Here is an 18,856-nt window from a genome sequence, read left to right as displayed (position 1 = left end):
TGTAAATGTATCATCCATGTATCGGAAATATGCAAGGGGTAGGAGGTTGGGTGCCATTCCATCGGAGACACATTTCCTTTGACTATTTTCCCAGGTTCCATTCACCTAACTTCTGCCAATCCTAAAATGTTGATGTTGAATCTTAACATCTCTTTCATGCAGTTGTCTATTTTCCACTCTGGTAGTGTCCTTGTATTCCAGGTTCCAATTTTCAAGAGTTCTTGTCTGAATTTGAGAGTAGCATCATCGGATGGTAGCCTTTCTTCTGAATTTGGGCTGCCCTCCTCATTCACACAGCTATTCGTACACCTTAGCGTGTTCTCTTGTTCACTGTTCCTATTTACAGAAGACATCTTTGCAGGGGCCTCAGTTCTGCCTACATCATTACTACTAGTGCAGTGAATGTTGTCTATGTGGATTTCAGTAAGGCATTTGACAAGGTCCCACATGGCAGACTGGTCAGGAAAGAGATCTCATGGGAAACAGGAAGGTGGCAAGTTGGATCCAAAATTGGCTGAGTTACAAGAAACAAAGGGTAATGGTCGATGGATATTTTTGCGAAAGGAGAACTGTTTCCAGTGGTGTTCCACAGGGCTCAATGTTGGGGCCCTTGCTGTTTGTTGTATGTACTAATGACTAAGACTTAAATGTGGGAGGCATGATTGGGAAATTTGCAGATGACACAAAAATTGGACATGTATTTGATAGTGAAGTGGATAGCTGTCGACTGCAGAATGATATCGACGGTTTGGTTGAGTGGATGGGGAAGTGGCAAATGGAATTCAATCCGGAAAAGTGTGAGGTAATGAACTTGGCGGGGGGGCAAGGGAATACTCCATAAACGGGAAGTTTTTGAGATGGGCTGAGGAAGTGAGAGACCTTAGAGTGCATGTCCACAGGACCTTGAAGGTGGCAGCACAGGTGAGCAAGGTGGTCAAGAAAGCATATGGAATGCTTTCCTTCTTTGGGGGATGTATTGAATACAAAAACAGGGATATAAAATGCTGGTTCGGCCACAGCTGGAACTTTGTTTACAGCTCTGGTCACCACATTACAGGAAGGACATAACTGCTCTGGAGGGTGCAGAGGAGATTTACAAGAATGTTGCCAGGGCTTGAAAATTGCAGCTATGAGGAGAGATTGGATAGGGTTGTTTTCCTTAAAACAGAGGAGACGAAGGGGTGACCTAATTGAGGTGTACAAAATTATGAGGGGCCGAGATAGGGTGGACAGGAAAGACTTGCTTCCCCTAGCTATGGGGTCAATTACCAGGGGGTACAGATTTAAGGTGATTGGTAGAAGGATTAGAGGGGACATGAAAACCTTTTTCACCCAGAGGGTGGTGGGCATCTGGAATTCACTGCCTAAGCTGGTGGTTGAGGCTGAAATGCTCAACTCATTTAAAAGATACCTGGATCTGCATCTGAAGTGCTGTAACCTGCAAGGCTATGGACCAGGTGCTGGAAAGTGGGATTAAAACAAGCAGCTAGTTTATTTTTTTCTCTTTTTGGCTGGTACAGACATGATGGGCTGAATAGCCTCTTTCTGCACCCTTAACTGTTCTATGGTTCTACTGTCTATGCTCCGAAATTTCATGATTAAAAATGGGCACTTGGTGAGTCAAGGGTCAAGGAGGTGGTAACATAGTGGTATTGTCACTGGACTAGTATTCAAGACTCAGGGTATTGCTCTGGGGATCCCACCCCATGATCCGAAACCCACCATGGCAGATGGTGAAATTTGAATTTGAGAAAAAAAATCTGGAATGAAAAGTCTGCTGATGACCACAAAACCATTGCTGTCATAAAAACCCATCTGGTTCACTAATGCCCTTTAGGGAAGGAAATATACCATCCTTACCTGGTCTGGCCTACATGTGACCCCAGACCCATAGCAATGTGGTTGACTCTTAACTGCCCTCTGAGCAAGGGCAATTAGGGATGGGCAATAAATGCTGACTTAGCCAGCGATGCCCACATCCCATGAATTAATAAAAAAAAACTCTTCCAAGGTGACTGGCCATTTGTCCTTAAGCATCATGACTCTGCCCTGGATATGTGTCACACACATAAGCTGTTACTTCTTGCGTTTGAGGCAGAAGAACTCAATACTCCAGTCCAGGTTTCATGCATTGAAAAGTGTGGCATCACTTGTACAGCACCTTAAAACGTTAGTCTAGCACCCCAGGTGTGCCTGCTGGTGTGCACTACCAGCTCCTTGGAGGCATAGGTAAGAGTTGCATAGCAGTGGGAGACCAGTGATCCTTGTCCACCCCAGTGTTGACATGGATGTGTGGCTGAGAACGGGACTACTTCTCATACTCCCTTGCAATAGACAGCCTTTAAAGAGTAGATGGTATAGGAACAGTCTAGATACATTCCCACAAGGGGGAAAGGAAGGGCAACCAAAGCCAGAGTTCTTTGGACGACAAAGGAGTACGGCAAATATAATTTTGATAATACGAGAGAGAAGGCTAATTGAAATGTAGTTGAAAAGCGGATATGTCATCCGGCCCAGATGGGATACATTCTAGATTGCTAAGGGAATTAAAAACAGAAATTGCAGAGATATTGGCCACAATCTTCCATTCCTCCTTAGGTAGTGCCAGAGAACTGGAGGATTGCAAATGTTAAAATTTGTTCAAAAAGGGGGAGAAAGATAAACTGGGCCACTACTGGCCAGTCTCCGGGGCAAATCATGTTTGATGAACATGAATGAGTTTTTTTGGCAGGTAAGAGGGAGTGTTGATGCAATTGATGTTGTGCATCTATACATTCAAAGGGTCTTTAGTAAAGTGCCACATTGTAGGCTTGTTGGTAAAATTGAAGTCTTGGGATAAAAGGGGCAGTACCAGCATACATACAAAATTGGCTTAGGGATGGAAAGCTGAGAGTTGTGGTGAATGGCCATTTTTCAAATAGGAGGAGAGATATTGTTCAGGACTGGAATTGCTGCTGTTTAGATACACATTATTGACTTGGCTTTAGGTGCATGGCACAACTTAGAAATTCGCAGATGACACAAAACTTGGAAGTGTCGTAAGCAATGAGGAAGATAGTAATAGATTTCAACAGTATTTAGGCTGGTGGAATGGGTGGGAACATGGCAGATGAAATTCAATGGAGTAAGCGTGCAGTGGGGAGGTCTTGTGGCAGTGTCAATGCAGGTAGTGTCACTACCTCTGAGCGTGGAGCTCGAGGTTTGAGTCCCAATCCAGGACTTGATGGCCATGTGAGCTATGTTCATAACATGGCCAAACAAGTTGATTATCAACCTGTAAATCCTTACAATATGCCCTTGGTGGATGCTAAGTGTAGGAGAGTCTCCTTGTCAGCCATGCCTGATGTCCCTCAAGCTACAGCCTCTGACGATAGGCTACGGAAACAGACATGGGTGTGTGTTTTGCCTGCCTCACGCATCTCTAGGTGCGGCAAGAGATTCAAGGAGAAGTGTACAGTGGTACATTTTGGCAGGAAAAATGAAGAGAGACAGTACGTGCTAAATCGTACAATTTTAATAGAAATGCAAGAACAGAATCGCCTTGTGGTGTTTGTGCACAAAACTTTGAAGGTGGCAGGACAGATAACAAAGCAGTAAATATCACAGACTTACAGAACCTTAACAGTGCAGAAAGAGGCCATCTGGCCCATCGAGTCTGCACCAGCTCTTTGAAAGAGCATTCTACCTAATCCCACTCTCCAGCCTTATCCCCATAACCTTGTGCATTCATTGGTCCCAGATAGCAACCCAATTCACTTTTGAATATCTCAATTGAAGCTGCCTCCACCCCTTTTCAGGAAGTTCGTTCCAGACTCCAACCACCCTCTGGGTGAAAACATGTTTCTTCACATCGCTTTTGATCCTTTTGTCAATTATTTTAAATCTATGCCTTCTAGTTCTTGATGTTCTCTTGAGTGGGAACAGTTTCTCACTATCTACCCTGTCCATACCCCTCAGGATCTTGAATATGTCTATAAAGTCTCCTCTCAGCCTTTTTTTCTCCAGAGAAAACAGTCCCAACCTCTCCAATCTATCCTGATAGCTACAGTTCTTTATCCCTGGAATCATTCTTGTGAATCTCCTCTGTACTCTCTCCAATGCCTTCACATCCGTCCTGAAGTATGGCGCCCAGAACTGGATGCAGTACTCCAGATGAGGCCTAACTAGCGTCTTATACAAACAAGTTCAACATGACCTCCTTACTCTTGTAGTCCATGCTGCTATAAATAAAAGCTAAGATACTATATGCTTTAGAAACTGCTCTCTCAATATGCCCTGCCATCTTCAATGACTTATGTACGTACACATCGAGGTCCCTCTGTTCCTGCACCTCCTTTAGAGTTCCTCCCTTTACTTTATATCGTCTCTCCATATTCCTGCCAGAATAAATCACCTGACACTTCTTTGCATTGAACTTCATCTGCCACTTAACTGCCCAATCCACCACCATGTCAGTGCTCTTTTGAAGTTTAAGATTATCCTCATCACAAGTAACATTTCCAATCTTCGTATCATCTGCAAATGCCCTGAACACCACAGTCTAGGTCATTAATATATATCAGGAAGAGCAGGGGTCCCAAAGGGGAGGTGTTGGCTTAGTGGTATTGTTACTGGACTAGTAATCCAGAGACCCAGGGTAATGCTCAATTTTTTGCTGAGGCTGGTGCGACTTTGGAATTCTCTGCCTCAGAAGGTGGTGGAAGCGGGGTCATTGAATACTTTTTAAGGCAGAGGTAGATAGATACTTGTTAGGCAATGGAACCAAAGGTTATTGGGGTTAGATGGGAACGTGGAAATTGAAACACAAGAAGATTAGCCATGATCTTATTGAGTGGCATAACAGGCTGGAGTGGCCGAATGGTCTAATCTGTTCCTATTTCTTATGTTCTTATGCTCTGGGGACCCGGGTTTGAATCCCACCACGGCCGATGGTGGAATTTGAATTCAGTAAAAATCTGGAATCAAAAGTCTAACGATGCCCATGAAACCATTGTCAAAAATACCTGGAAAAACTCAGCAGGTCTGACAGCATCTGCGGAGAGGAACACAGTTAACATTTTGAGTCCGTATGACTCTTCAACAGAACTAAGGAGAAATAGAAAAGAGGTGAAATATAAGCTGGTCTTACCCTCCTAACTTCCCCTGGACCATGACCCCACCACTGAATATCAAGCCATTGTTTCAAGGACTGTTACTGACCTCATCTCCTCTGGAGATCTTACTTCCACAGCTTCCAACCTCATAGTCTCCCAACCTCGGATGGCCCGCTTCCACCTCCTACCCAAAATCCACAAACAGGACTGTCCTGGAAGACCGATCGTGTCAGCCTGTTCCTGCCCCACAGAACTCATTTCTTGCTATCTTGACTCCATTCTCTCTTCCCTTGTCCAGTCCCTTCCCACCTACATCCGCGATTCCTCTGACACCCTACGTCATATCAACAATTTCCAGTTCCCTGGCCCCAACCGCCGCCTCTTCACCATGGACGTCCAATCCCTCTACACCTCCATCCCCCACCAGGATGGTCTGATGGCTCTCCGCTTCTTCCTCGAACAGAGGCCCGAACAATCCCCATCCACCACTACTCTCCTCTGTCTGGCTGAACTTGATCTCTCACTGAACAATTTCTCCTTAAACTCCTCTCACTTCCTCCAAATAAAAGGTGTGGCTATGGGTACCCACATGGGTCCCAGTTATGACTCTCTTTATGGGGTATGTGGAACATTCCGAGTTCCAGTCCTACTCCGGCCCCCTCCCACAACTCTTTCTCCAGTACATCGATGATTGCTTCGGTGCTGCTTCATGCTCTCGTCGGGACCTGGAAAAATTTATTAATTTTGCTTCCAATTTCCACCCCTCCATCATTTTCACATGGTCCATCTCTGACACTTCCCTTCCCTTCCTTGACCTCTCTGTCTCAATTTCTGGTGATAGACTATCCACCAATATTCATTACAAGCCTACCGACTCCCACAGCTACCTCGACTACAGCTCCTCACACCCCGCTTCCTGTAAGGACTCCATCCCATTCTCTCAGTTCCTTCGGCTCCGTCACATCTGTTCTGATGATGCCACTTTCAAAAACAGTTCCTTTGACATGTCTTCCTTCTTCCTTAACCGAGGTTTTCCACCCACGGTGGTTGACAGGGCCCTCAACCATGTCTGGCCCATCTTCCACGCATCTGCCCTCACACCTTCCTCTCCCTCCCAGAACCATGATAGGGTCCCCCTTGTCCTCACTTATCACCCCACCAGCCTCCACATTCAAAGGATCATCCTCCGCCATTTCCGCCCACTCCAGCATGATGCCACCACCAAACACATCTTCCCTTCACCCGCCCGGCGGCATTCCGCAGGGATCGTTCCCTCTGGGACACCCTGGTCCACTCCTCCATCACCCCCTACACCTCAACCCCCTCCCACGGCACCTTCCCATGCAACCACAGAAGGTGCAACACCTGCCCCTTTACTTCCCCTCTCCTCACTGTCCAAGGGTCTAAACACTCCTTTCAAGTGAAGCAGCATTTCACTTGTACTTCCCTCAATTTAGTCTATTGCATTCGCTGCTCCTAATGCGGTTTCCTCTACATTGGAGAGACCAAACGCAGACTGGGTGACCACTTTGCAGAACACCTTCGGTCTGTCCGCAAGCATGACCCAGACCTCCCTGTCGCTTGCCATTTCAACACACCATCCTGCTCTCATGGCGACATGTCCGTCCTTGGCCTGCTGCATTGTTCCAGTGAAGCTCAACGCAAACTGGAGGCACAGCACCTCATCTTCCGACTAAGCACTTTACAGCCTTCCGGACTGAATATTGAGTTCAACAATTTTAGATCATGAACTCTCTCCTCCATCCCACCACCTTTCCGATCCCCCTTTTTTCCAATAATTTATATTGATTTTTCTTTTCCCACCTATTTCCATTATTTTTAAATGTATTTCCATCCATTGTTTTATCTCTACCTTTTAGCCTTTCTCGATCCCTTCCCCCCACCCCATCCCCACTAGGGCTATCTGTCCCTTGCTCGTCCTGCTTTCTACCCTTAATGTCACCTATTATCACATTCCTTAGATAATATCACCACCTTCAACACTTTGTCCTTTTGTCTATGACACCTTTTGGTTATCTCCACCTATCACTGGCCCTCTATCCGGCTCTACCTGTCCCACCCCCACCCCCCCCCACCCCCCTTAAACCAGCTTATATTTCACCTCTTTTCTATTTTTCCTTAGTTCTGTTGAAGAGTCATACGGACTCGAAACGTTAACTATGTTTCTCTCCGCAGATGCTGTCAGACCTGCTGAGTTTTTCTAGGTATTTTTGTTTTTGTTTTGGATTTCCAGCATCTGCAGTTTTTTTGCTTTTATGAAACCATTGTCGATTGTTGTAAAAACCCTTCACTAATGTCCTTTAGGGAAGGAAATCTGTCGACCTTACCTGGTCTGGCCTACATGTGACTCCAGACTCACAGCAATATGATTGACTCTTAAATGCCCTAGCAAGCCACTCAGTTGTATCAAACTGCTACAAAGTCACAAAAAATGATTGAAACCATGAAAGGCATCAACCTAGGCACTGTGGGTGTACCTACATCACATGGACTGCAGCGGTTCAAGAAAGCAGCTCATCACTACCTCTCAAGGGCAACTAGGGATGGGCAATAAATGCTTACCCAGCCAGCGAAGCCCACATCCTATGAATGAATGAAAAAAATTGCTGACCCCTGGGGGACTCCACTACAAACCTTCCTCCAAACTGAAAAACAATCATTTATCACTATTCTGTTTTCCTGTCACTCAGCCAATTTCTTATCCAAGTGCCTACTTTCCCTTTTATTCCATGACCTAGAATTTTGCTCACAAGTCTATTGTGTGGCACTGTATCCATATACACCACATCAACAGTGTTGCCCTTATCAACCTTCTCTGTTACCTCCTACTACAAAAAGTTCCAGCAAGTTAGTTGAACATGATTTTCCCTGAATAAATCCATGCTTGCTGTCCTTTATTATCCTGCATTTGGCTAAGCGACTATTGATTTTTGTCCCAAACTATAGTTTCCAGAAGTTTCCCTATCACTGAAATCAAACTGACTGGTCTATAGTTGCCATTTTATCCTTGCACCCCTTTTTGAAATAATTTTGTATAAAATTTGCAATTCTCCAGTCCTCTGGCATCACCCCTGTGTCTAAGGAAGACTGGAAGATTATCACTTGTGCCTCTGCAATTTCCACTCTCACTTCCCTTAGGACCCTTGGATGCATCTCATCCGGTCCTGGCACCTTATCTATTTTAATTAAAGATAGCCTTTCTAACACCACCTTCACAATTGTAAATTCTTTTAGTGTACCAGTTATCTCCTCTCTCACCTTGGCCTGAGTAGTATCTTCTTCCTTTGTAAAGAAAGATGCAAAGTACTCATTTTATATCTCCACTCCTTCTCCTGCCTCCATGTGCAAGTCCTTTTTTAAATCTCTAATCAACCCTACTCTTTCTTTAATCAATACTGACACCCTACCCCGTTGTTCCTTTCCTGTCTCTCCCAAACACCCTGTACCCAGGAATATTTAACACCCAGTCTTGCCCTACTTTGAGCCAGGACTCTGTTATAGCAGTAGTATCATAATTCCATTTGTCAACCTGTACCTGTATCACCAATCTTATTAACTACACTCAGTGCATTCACATACATGCAGATTAACCCTGATTTAGGCATTTTTACTTTCCCCATTATTCTGACCCCATCTCATGACTTACTATTGCCTACTCTAATTCTATCAAAGTCTCCAAGTATTCTACTTACCTTGATGCTACTCTCTGATATATCCTCCTTATCAGTTAATATCTCTCTACTTCTCACTGCCAGTTTTTCTCCTCTGCACTCAAAATTTCCCCTTAGGTGCCCACCCCCCTGCCAATCTAGTTTAAACCTCCCAACCACACTAGCAAACCTCCCCACAAGGACACTCGTCCCAGTCTTGTTAAGGTGTAACCCACATGCCCCAGAACTGGTTCCAATGCCTCAGAAATCTAAAACCCTCCTTCCTACTCCATTTCTCCAGCCACATGTTGAACTGCTCAATCTTCCTATTCTGATTCTCACTAGCACATGGCTTTGATTACTGCTCTTGAGGTCCTGCTTTTTAATTCCCTTCCTAACTTCCTAAAATCTGCTTTCAGGACCTCATCCCTTTTCCTACCTACGTCGTTGGAACCCAGTGTGGACCACGAGCTCTGGTTCTTCACTATCACCCAAAAGAATGTCCTGCAGCCACTCTGTGACATCCTTGACCCTGGCACCAGGGAGGCAACATACCATCCTGGAGTCATGTCTATGACCGCAGAATTGCCTGTCTGCTCCCCTAACTATGGAATCCTCTACCACTATAGCTCTTTAACTCTTCCTCCTCCCCTCCTGTGTAGCTGAGCTACCCGTGGTGGCACAAACCTGGCTCTTGCTATAGTCCTCTGAGGAATCAGCTCACCAGTATCCAAAATGGAAAAGTGGTTATATCTATGGAATTGTGGGCCTTATAAATAGTCATTGAGTGCAAAACGCAAGAAGTTATGCTACCCTATATAAAACACTTGTTAGACCGCAGTTTGACATATTGTGTCCAGTTCTGGACACTACATTTTAGGAAGGACATGATGGGTTTGGAGACAGTGCAGAAGAGATTTCCAAGAATGGTTTCAGAAATATGGGATGACAGTAAAGGTGTGATTCTTCTTACAGCAGAGAAGGCTAAGAGGAGATTTAATAGAGTTGTTTAAAATCATGAAGGGAGAGATAGATTAAATAAAGATAAACTGTTTCCAATGGCTGAAGGAAACATAAACAGAGGGCACAGATTTAGTGTGATTGGCAAAATAACCAATTGCAACATGAGGAAATACCTTTTTCATAATGAGTGCTTTGGATTTGGAATGCACTACCTGATTGGGTGATGGTGGCAGGTTCAATATTTGGCCTTGAAAAGGGAATTGAATAGACACTTGAAGGAGAAATAATTACGATGATAGGGGGAGATATTGAGGGAATCTGACTAACTGGCTTGCTCTTTGAAAGAGCTGGAGCAGATTAAATGGGCAGAATGGTCTCCTGTACTGTGTTATTCTATGATTCTACAATTCTATCTTCTTGGCCTATATTTAGGGTGCTGTTGAGTTGTTTTGCTCGTTTTCTAATTTCACCTGATTGGAAGATGCACATTGAACTCAATATAATTTTCAGGTGCCTTACACTACTAGAATTACAAAATAAATTAGTAATCTTATGTATGAACATAGAAATCAGGAGTAGGTGTAGGCGATTCAGCCCTTCGAGCCTGCTCCACCATTCATTAAGATCATGGCTGATCTGATTGTGGCCTCAACTCCGCATTCCGCCTACCCCCAATAACCTTAGATTCGTGACTAACAATGGAGTCAATCTACCTCTGCCTTAAAAACAGTCAATGACCCTGCCTCCACTGCTGGCTGGTAAAGAGAAGTCCAAAGACTAACGACCCTTAGAGAAAAAAGTTCTCCTCATCTCCGTCTTAAATGGGTGACCTTTTATTTTTAAACTATGTCCCCTAGTTCTAGTCTCTCCCAAAAGGGAAAAGATCCTTTCGGCATCCACCTTGTCAAGTCCCCTCAGCATCTTATATGGCTCAATAAGATCACCTGTCATTTTTTTTAAAGCTCGGTGGATACAGGCCTAGTCAGTTCAACCTTTCCTCATATGATAATGCCCCCATCCCAGGAATCAGTTGAGTGAACCTTCTCTGAGCTGCTTCTAAGGCATTTATATCCTTTCTTAAATAAAGAGACCAAAACTGTACACAATATTGTAGATGTGACCTCACTACGCCCTGTACAACTGTAGCAAAACCTCCTTACTTTTGTATTCCGTTCCTCTTGCAATAAGCGCTAACATTTAATTTGCCTTCCTAATCATTTGTTGTACCTGTATACTAACTTTTGTGATTCATGTACCAAGAAACCCAGATTCTTCTGCACCTCAGAGTTCTGCAAACTCTCTCAATTTAAATTATATACAGCTTTTCTATTCTTCCTGCCAAAGTAAACAAGTTCACATTTTCACATATAATATAAAATTAAAACAGAAAATGTTTTACCTCTGAAGATGAGTCATAGGACTCGAATGTTAGCTCTGTTTCTCTCTGCACAGATGCTGCCAGACCTGCTGCGTTTTTCCAGCATTTTGTCTTTATTTCAGATTTCCAGCATCCACAGTGTATTCTGCTTTTATCACATTTTCACATTATACTCCATCTGCCAGATTTTTGCCTATTCACTTAACCTATCTATATTGCTTTGTAGTCTCCTTATGTCCTCTTCACAACTCACTTTCCTACCTATCTTTGTATCTTCAGCAAATTTAGCAACCATATGTGTGGTCCCTTCATCCAAGCCGTTGATATAAATTGTAATTAGTTGGGGCCCCAGTGCTGATCCATGGGGCACTTGACTTGTCACATCCTGCCAACTCGAAAATGACCCAGTTATGCCTACTCTGTTTCCTGTTCCATGCTAATATATTACCCCCTACACCATGAGCTCTTATTTTCAGTCAAATATAATTTCCCTTTCACAAAACCATGTTGACTTTGCATGATTGTAATTGAGATTTTCTAAATGCCCTGCTATAATCTCCTTAATAATAGATTCTAACATTTCCCAATAACAGATGTTGAGCTAACTGGCCTTTAGTTTCCTGCTTTCTGTCTCCCTCCTTTATTAGAGGAGTCACATTCACTATTTTCCAATCTGATGGGACCTTTCCAGAATCTAGGGAATACTGGAAAATTAAAACCAATATCAAGCATCTACTATTTCAGCAGCTACTTCCTTTAAGATCGTAGGATGAAGTCCATCAGGACTTGGGGACTTGTCAGCTTTACTTCTAATAATTTTCTCAGTATCCTTTCCCCTTTTCCTGGTGATCGTAATTGTTTTAAGTTCCTCCCTCCCTTTCACCTCCTGATTCATACTCATTTCTGGGACATTATTTGTATCCTTTATAGTGCAGACAGATGCAAAATATCTGCTGATTTCGTCTGCCATCTCTTTATTTTCTATTATTAATTTCTCGGATGGACTCTCCAGAAGACCAATGCTCATTTTACTTACTCTTTTCCTTTTTAAATATCTGTTAATACTATCTGTTTTTATATTTCTAGCTAGCTTTCTCTCATACACTAATTTCTCCATTCTTATTACTTTTTTAGTCTTTTTAGTTCCTTGCTGTTCTTTATATTCTGTCCACTTTTCTGACCTGCCACATCTTTATGGAATTATTTGTTTGTTTTCTTTCAATTTGATACTAGTTTTAGCTTCCTTAGTTAGCCACAGATGGTGCATTTATCCCTTAAGAGTCTTTCGTTCTCACTGGAATGTATCTTTTCTGAGTATCCTGAAATATCTCCTTAAATGTCTACCACTGCATCTCTACTGACCTATCCCTTAACCTAATTTCTCAGTTCACTTTTGCCAGCTCTGTCTTCATGCCCTCATAATTACCCTTATTTATGTTTAAAACACTAGTCTTAGATCCACTCCTCTCTCCCTCAAGCTGAATGTGAAATTCAATCATATTATGATCACTGCTTCTTAGGGGTGCCTTCACTGAGGTTATTAATTAATCCTGTCTCTTTGCACATTACCAGATCTAGTATAGCTTTCTGGTTGACTCTGGAACATGCTGCTCGAAGAAACTGTCCTGAAAACATTCTATGAACTCGTCATCCAGGCTACCTTTGCCAATCTGGTTCAGCCAATCTATATGTAGATAGCAATCACCCATGATTATCACCATACCTTTCTCACAATCTCCCATTATTTCTTCCTGTATACCCCATCCTACAGTGTGGTTACTGTTAAGGGGCTTATAAACCACTCCCACAAGCAACTTCTTACCTTTACTATTTCTCATCTCTACACAAACTGATTCTATATCTTGATATCTAGAACTAAGGTTATCACTCTCTATTGTACTAATGTCAACCTTAATTAGCAGTGCTATCCCTCCACTTTTTCCAGCTTCCTGTCCTTCCTAAATGTCATGTATGCTTGAATATTTTGGTTCCAGTCTTTGCCATCCTGCAATCATGCCTCTGTAATGGCTATCAGATCATATGTGTTTATTTCTATTTGTGCTATCAATTCATTTGTTTTGTTACAAATGCTAACGGAGCCTTTAGTTCTGTCCTTATACTATTTTTGTAACCTCTAGCCTTATCTGCTGCACACTTAGGTCTGTTTAAAATGCTCTCTACCACCCTTGTTATAGGACTCACAAGAACACTGGTGAAAACCATTCCAACTGTACAGCTCCCACTTTCCCCAGTACTGATGCCAGTGCCTCATGAATCGAAACCCATTTCTCCCAAACCAATCTTTGAGCCACGCATTTAACTCTCTAATCTTATTTACCCTATGCCACTTTGCTCATGGCTCAGGTAGTAATCCAGAGAATCCAGAACCTTTTGAGGTTCTGCTTTTAATTCAAACCCCAGCTGCTTGTACTCACTCAGCGGAACTTCTTTCCTAGTTCTACCTATGTCAGTGGTACCAACGTGAGCCACAACAACTGGATCCTCTCCCTCCTACTGCAGGTCCCTCTCCAACCCAGCGCAGATGTCCCAAACCCTGGCACTGAGCAGGCAACACAACCATCTGACTCGTGTTCTCAGCTGCACAGAACTTTGTCAATCCACCTGAGTATACTATCACTACATTCCTTTTAACTCTCCCAACTTGAATGGCTTCTTGTACCATGTTGCCATGATCAGTTCACTCATTCACCTTGCAGCACCCCCCCACTCATCCATACAGGCTACAAGAACTTCAAACCTGTTGGACAATTGCAAGGGCTGAGGACCCTCCACTTCTATCTTCCTGATCTCCTTACCTGTCTCACTCACAACTGCACCATACTGTCCCCGACCACTGATCAGTTCAGAAGATCCCATTCTAAGGGTATTACCGCCCCCTGGAATAAAGTGCCCAGGTAACTTTCCACCTCCCTGACGCACCACAGTGTCCATAGTTCAGACGCCAGCTCAGTGAGTCTGAGCCGAAGCTCCTCCAGCTGTAAATAATTACTGCAAACGTGTTTGCCTTGGATCTCACAGGCATCCATGAGCTGCCACACATCACCTGCCCTGCCAGCTTTCTTCTGTTATTTAATTATTTTTCTTCATTAATTTATAATTAATAAATCATGCTACTCATGATAAGCTTACTACTATATATAAACCTTACTGATACTAATAAAACCTTAAAATTACAAGTAAGTTACCAGTTTTGAAAGATAAACAAGTAAAGCTAATGGATACTCACCAGCCAATCACCTGCCTGCTTCCTTGTGATGTCACACCTCGATTTTCCTTTCAGAACATGTGTTCTGACTGGAAACTAGTTGCATGATAGAGCCGAAAACAAAAATTGCTGGAAAAACTCAGCAGGTCTGACAGCATCTGTGGTGAGAAAGAGAGTTAACGTTTTGAGTCCGCGTGAGTGTGCAACGTAAGGAGTGCTTGAGAATGATTCTAGGTGCCAACTAGGTGCTCAAAAGTGCAAAGTATTGTGTTTCTAGTGCTGTTGTCCCTTATCTCAGTGAGCACCATAATTTAACCACCCTCTCTAAACTCTTGTCATCTCTTTGATCAACTTCCTTCTTTTAAAAAAAATGTGCTGCGAATCTTTAAAAGAAACAGAAGTACTCAGAATACGCAGCAAATGTATCATTGTTTGGAAAAGAAAGGTTTTGATATTTTCAAATATGTACTTTTCATCAGAGCTTTTTATTAAACATTTTGTAATGTTGGATAAAATGTGGTTTGAGATTGAAGCTTTGATCTAATTTCTATGTTTTTCATCTGCCTAGTGATATTTGATGCACCCACTGGCATGTCTTCAGATGTGTGGCTCTTGATTCAAAAGGATGTGTCTCAATTAACACAAGTAAGTGATTGTGAAATCAGTTAAATTTTATAGATTAAGAGCCCTTTAATTTTACAATTTTACTCACTATAATGAGTTGGATACTGGTGGCTGCAGCCTGGGAACTTTCCAGAATTCCTTTCCATACGTGAGTGACTTTTAAATCAAGTTTGGTATTTATAAAGAAGCACAGCACTACACAGCTTCAGCATCACTCTGGCAAACTGGAACTCAAATATATATGTAATATGACAATTGGCTGTGTGTCTTATTTTTGAAGACTTGCGCTGTTGCGGTGAGTACTACTGCAACTAACGAGGCAGATCTCTTTTAGCTTGCTCCTCAGCAAGTTTGAATGTACCCGATTATGCTTCCTAATTTTACTTCCAATGCATTACCTTGCATTTTCCCATATTAAACTTCCAATTCCTACCACCCAGTCAAGATGTGCACCTAATGAGCTCTATTTGAAAAGCTTTAGCAGTCTCCTCTATTTCTACATTATCACCTGCAAATTTAACTACCTTCGACTGAGATTGCAAATTGTAATGATAAGCTGTAAGGCTAGACTTGCTTATTTTAATTCAAGTCTTGCTGAATTTAACATGCTAGTTATATTTATAATTTTGCTAGTTTGCAAGCTTTTACTGGTAAGAATTACAACAGTCTTATGGTGTTAATTTTCGGTAGCTTTCATAAACCTGACAATTTTTTGAATTAAATACTGCAGTTTCTGGTAAATGTATTTGTGTTTCAACTCTCATCCATATCAAATTTAGAAAATAGGTGGATACTGCAGTAGGGCAAGATGTTAAACGTAGATTGGTGAAGTGCTGACTGATTTACAACTCTCCACTTAATTCTTGGCCTTAGCTAGACTGTGGGTTGGAGGTGCTCTGCTACATTGAAGAAGTTTTGTGCTGGCTAAATTTAGCACCTGGAGCAGCTGTGGCAAAAATCAGCCTGCAACATCATTATACCACATTGCTTCAAGAAAAGCTGCCACTTGCACATTTTTCTGTATAACTTTACAGGCTTATTGTTTTTCAAAAGTGAGAATGGAGAGTTAAAAGCTTTGGCTAAAATGCTTGGTCAAAGAAATAGGTTTTAAGGAGCATTTTCATGTTGGATAGAAAGATGGAGAGGCTAAGGGAGGGAATTCCAGAGGCTACAGCCCATGCAGGTGAAGGCACAACTACCAATGGTGAGGCCATTCAAATCAGGGTTGCACAAGAGGGCAGAATTGGAGCAATGCAGAGATCTCGGGCAGTTGTATGGCTGGAGAAGGTTTTAGAGGTAGAGAGGGAGAAATTTGAGAAATTTAGAGGTAGACCATGGAGAAATTTGAAATCAAGGATGAGATTTTAAAATCGAGGCTTCGCCAGACCGTGATCTAATGTAGTTCAATGTGCACAGGGTTGATGGGTGAATGGAACTTGGTACAGGTTAGGATACAGGCAGCGGAGTATTAGACAAACTAAAGTTTTTGTAAAGTGAAATATGGAAGGCTGACCAGGCGGACACTGGAATAGTGAAGTCTAGAGGTAGCATAGGCTTGGATCAGGTTTTCAGCAAGGAGATGAGCTGAGACAGGGACGGAGTTGGGTGATGTTACATGGGAGAAAGTAGGTGGTCTTGGTGATGGAGCAGATATGTGGTCAGAAGCTAATTTCTGGGTCAAATACGACATTGAGGTTGCACATGGTCTTGTTCAGCCTCAGGCAGTGTCCAGGGAGAGATATGAAGTCAGTGGCTAGGGAACAGTGTTTGTGGTGGGACTGAAAGCAATTGCTTGGCTTTTAATATTTGGTTGGGAGAAATTGCTGTTCATGGAGAATGGAACTAGCATGAGCAGTCCCATACAGGTAAAAGATGGAGGCGAGGCATTGACAGGGAATGGTGTGGTCAGCTGTTTTAAAGGCTGCTGACAGGTCGAGAAGAATGAGGTGGGATGGTTTACCACACTCATAGTCATTTGCTAAATGCTGTTTCAGTACTGTAGCAGGAGCTGAAACCTGTGGAAGGATTCAAATAAGGAGTTGCAGGAAAAGTGAGCCTGCATTTCAGACGCACCAACGTGTTCAAAGACTCGGAGAGGAATGGGAGCTTGAAGATTGTGTGAAGATTTGCAAGGACAGGAGAGGTCCAGGGTGTTTTTTTTTTGAGAAGGGTGTGGTGAAGACAGATTTGAAGTGGAGAAGGATAGTACCTGAGGAGAGGAAACTTGCTATCAGCTAACTTGGGGGCCAGGAAGAGCAGTTGAGTGGTCATCTGTTTGGCCGGATAGGATTAAGGGATGGTTCTCACGCAGAAGGTGAGCTTAAAGAGGGCATGAGGGGAGATAGGGCAGAAAAATAAGAGTTCAGGGCTAGAGCATGGGCAAACTTAGGAGAAGTTTGGTCAGTGGCCTAGGGGGAGCAAGGGAATTGGCAGAGGGGAAGCAAAAGAAATGGCACAGTCTCAAACTCATTGAGAAAGAAGTTCACAAACTCCTCTTTGTTGAAAACGAGTATGAAAAAGGCAGGGAAGAGGGATTTAAGAACACAGTTTGTAGTGGAGAAGAGAAGCCAGGGTTTATCCTTGCATTCTGGGATGATTCTGGAACAGAGTTGTTTTGTCAGAGGATCACAGATGCAGCAGTGCTTAAGTGGCCCAACCAGATAAAGTGATGAATGGCTAAACCAATTGTCTGCCATAAAAATTCAATTCTGCGTTCCATAGAGGTGAGGGCCCTACAGAGTGAGAATGAGTTACTGTTTTAATGGAGATTAGTGCATCAAAGGTTGGAGGCGCGGTTGTGATTGAGCAGATCAGGAGCTGCAGAAATACCTTAGTGAATGGAGGGCTAAAGTCAAGAAAGCTGGGAACTTGATATTGATGTTGTAAATGACTTGGTAGAGAGTTCTTTCCATAGGCGGATACAGAAGAATGGAGAGGAGATGCGGGTGGAGAGCAGTACAAAGATGTGACCAGAGATTGCCTTATCTATGATTGACACAATAGGAGAAGAAAGGTCAAGGTCGCGAGGTGGCCACAAATATGGACAGAGGAGATTTAAGGGAGAATAGCAAGGTAGTGAAACAAAAACAGAAAATGCTCGAAAATCTCAGCAGGTCTAACAGCATCTGTGGACAGAAAAACAGAGTCAACGTTTCGAGTCCGTAAGACAGTCATATGGACTCGAAACGTTAACTCTGTTTTTCTCTCCACAGATGCTGTTAGACCTGCTGAGTTTTTCTGGCATTTTCTGTTTTTGTTTCAGATTTCCAGCACCTGCAGTATTTTGCTTTTAGCAAGTTAGTGAACTCTGGATAGAAAGCATGATGAGTTGAGGTGGAGGTTGAAATCACTAAGGATGAGTAGTCACTCAATGTAGAGGCTAAATAGATCTCGGTGAGGAACCTGGTGTGGTACTCCGGTGGCTGAAAAAAAAGAATTTTAAATGAGGGTAAAAGGTGAGATGCTGAAAGGAGGAGAATGTGCCCAAAGAGCAGGGGTAAAACAGATGTGATTTGGTGTTGAGAGCCACATTGCTACTAAGGTGGTCTGGACATGTTAAGCAATGAAAAGTATAGCCAGGAAGGAAAGCTTCATTAGAGGCGAAGGTATCATTATCTGTCAGCCAGATTTCCATCAAGGCCATGACGTCAATGCAATTATTTACAACAAACTCATGGGCTGGGATTTTCCAGTCCCGCCTGTGACAGGAATCCTCGCAGCCGGGATGGTAAGTTTGACAGACCAGCTGCCGTGGGACCGGAAAAACCCAGCCATGGATGTCAAAGGTCTTGCTCACAAGTGAAAGGGCATTCTGAAAGGAGGTGCAGATTGCTTACAAAGTTCACAGGATTGGCATTGAGAAGGGGGAGGGATGAGTGGAAAGTTGGAAGATTAGCCCCCC

The 18,856-nt window shown here is 43.0% G+C and overlaps 1 protein-coding gene across 3 annotated transcripts in view; it reads left to right on the top strand.

Moving 5' to 3' along the window:
* Nucleotides 1-18,856, top strand: part of LOC144679568 (uncharacterized) — a 237,123-nt gene that overhangs the window by 47,227 nt on the left and 171,040 nt on the right. For all 3 annotated transcript variants that reach the window (XM_078540072.1, XM_078540074.1, XM_078540073.1), the window contains exon 4: nt 14,900-14,976. In XM_078540072.1, coding sequence (XP_078396198.1) covers nt 14,900-14,976 — 77 coding nt within the window. The remainder of the gene's footprint in view (nt 1-14,899; nt 14,977-18,856) is intronic.

Source organism: Cetorhinus maximus, chromosome 4, assembly GCF_964194155.1.
Source record: "Cetorhinus maximus chromosome 4, sCetMax3.hap1.1, whole genome shotgun sequence".
In the NCBI taxonomy this organism is placed as follows: domain Eukaryota; kingdom Metazoa; phylum Chordata; class Chondrichthyes; order Lamniformes; family Cetorhinidae; genus Cetorhinus; species Cetorhinus maximus.
Note: the sequence above shows the minus strand (reverse complement) of the source record. Positions and strands in the feature narration are given on the sequence as shown.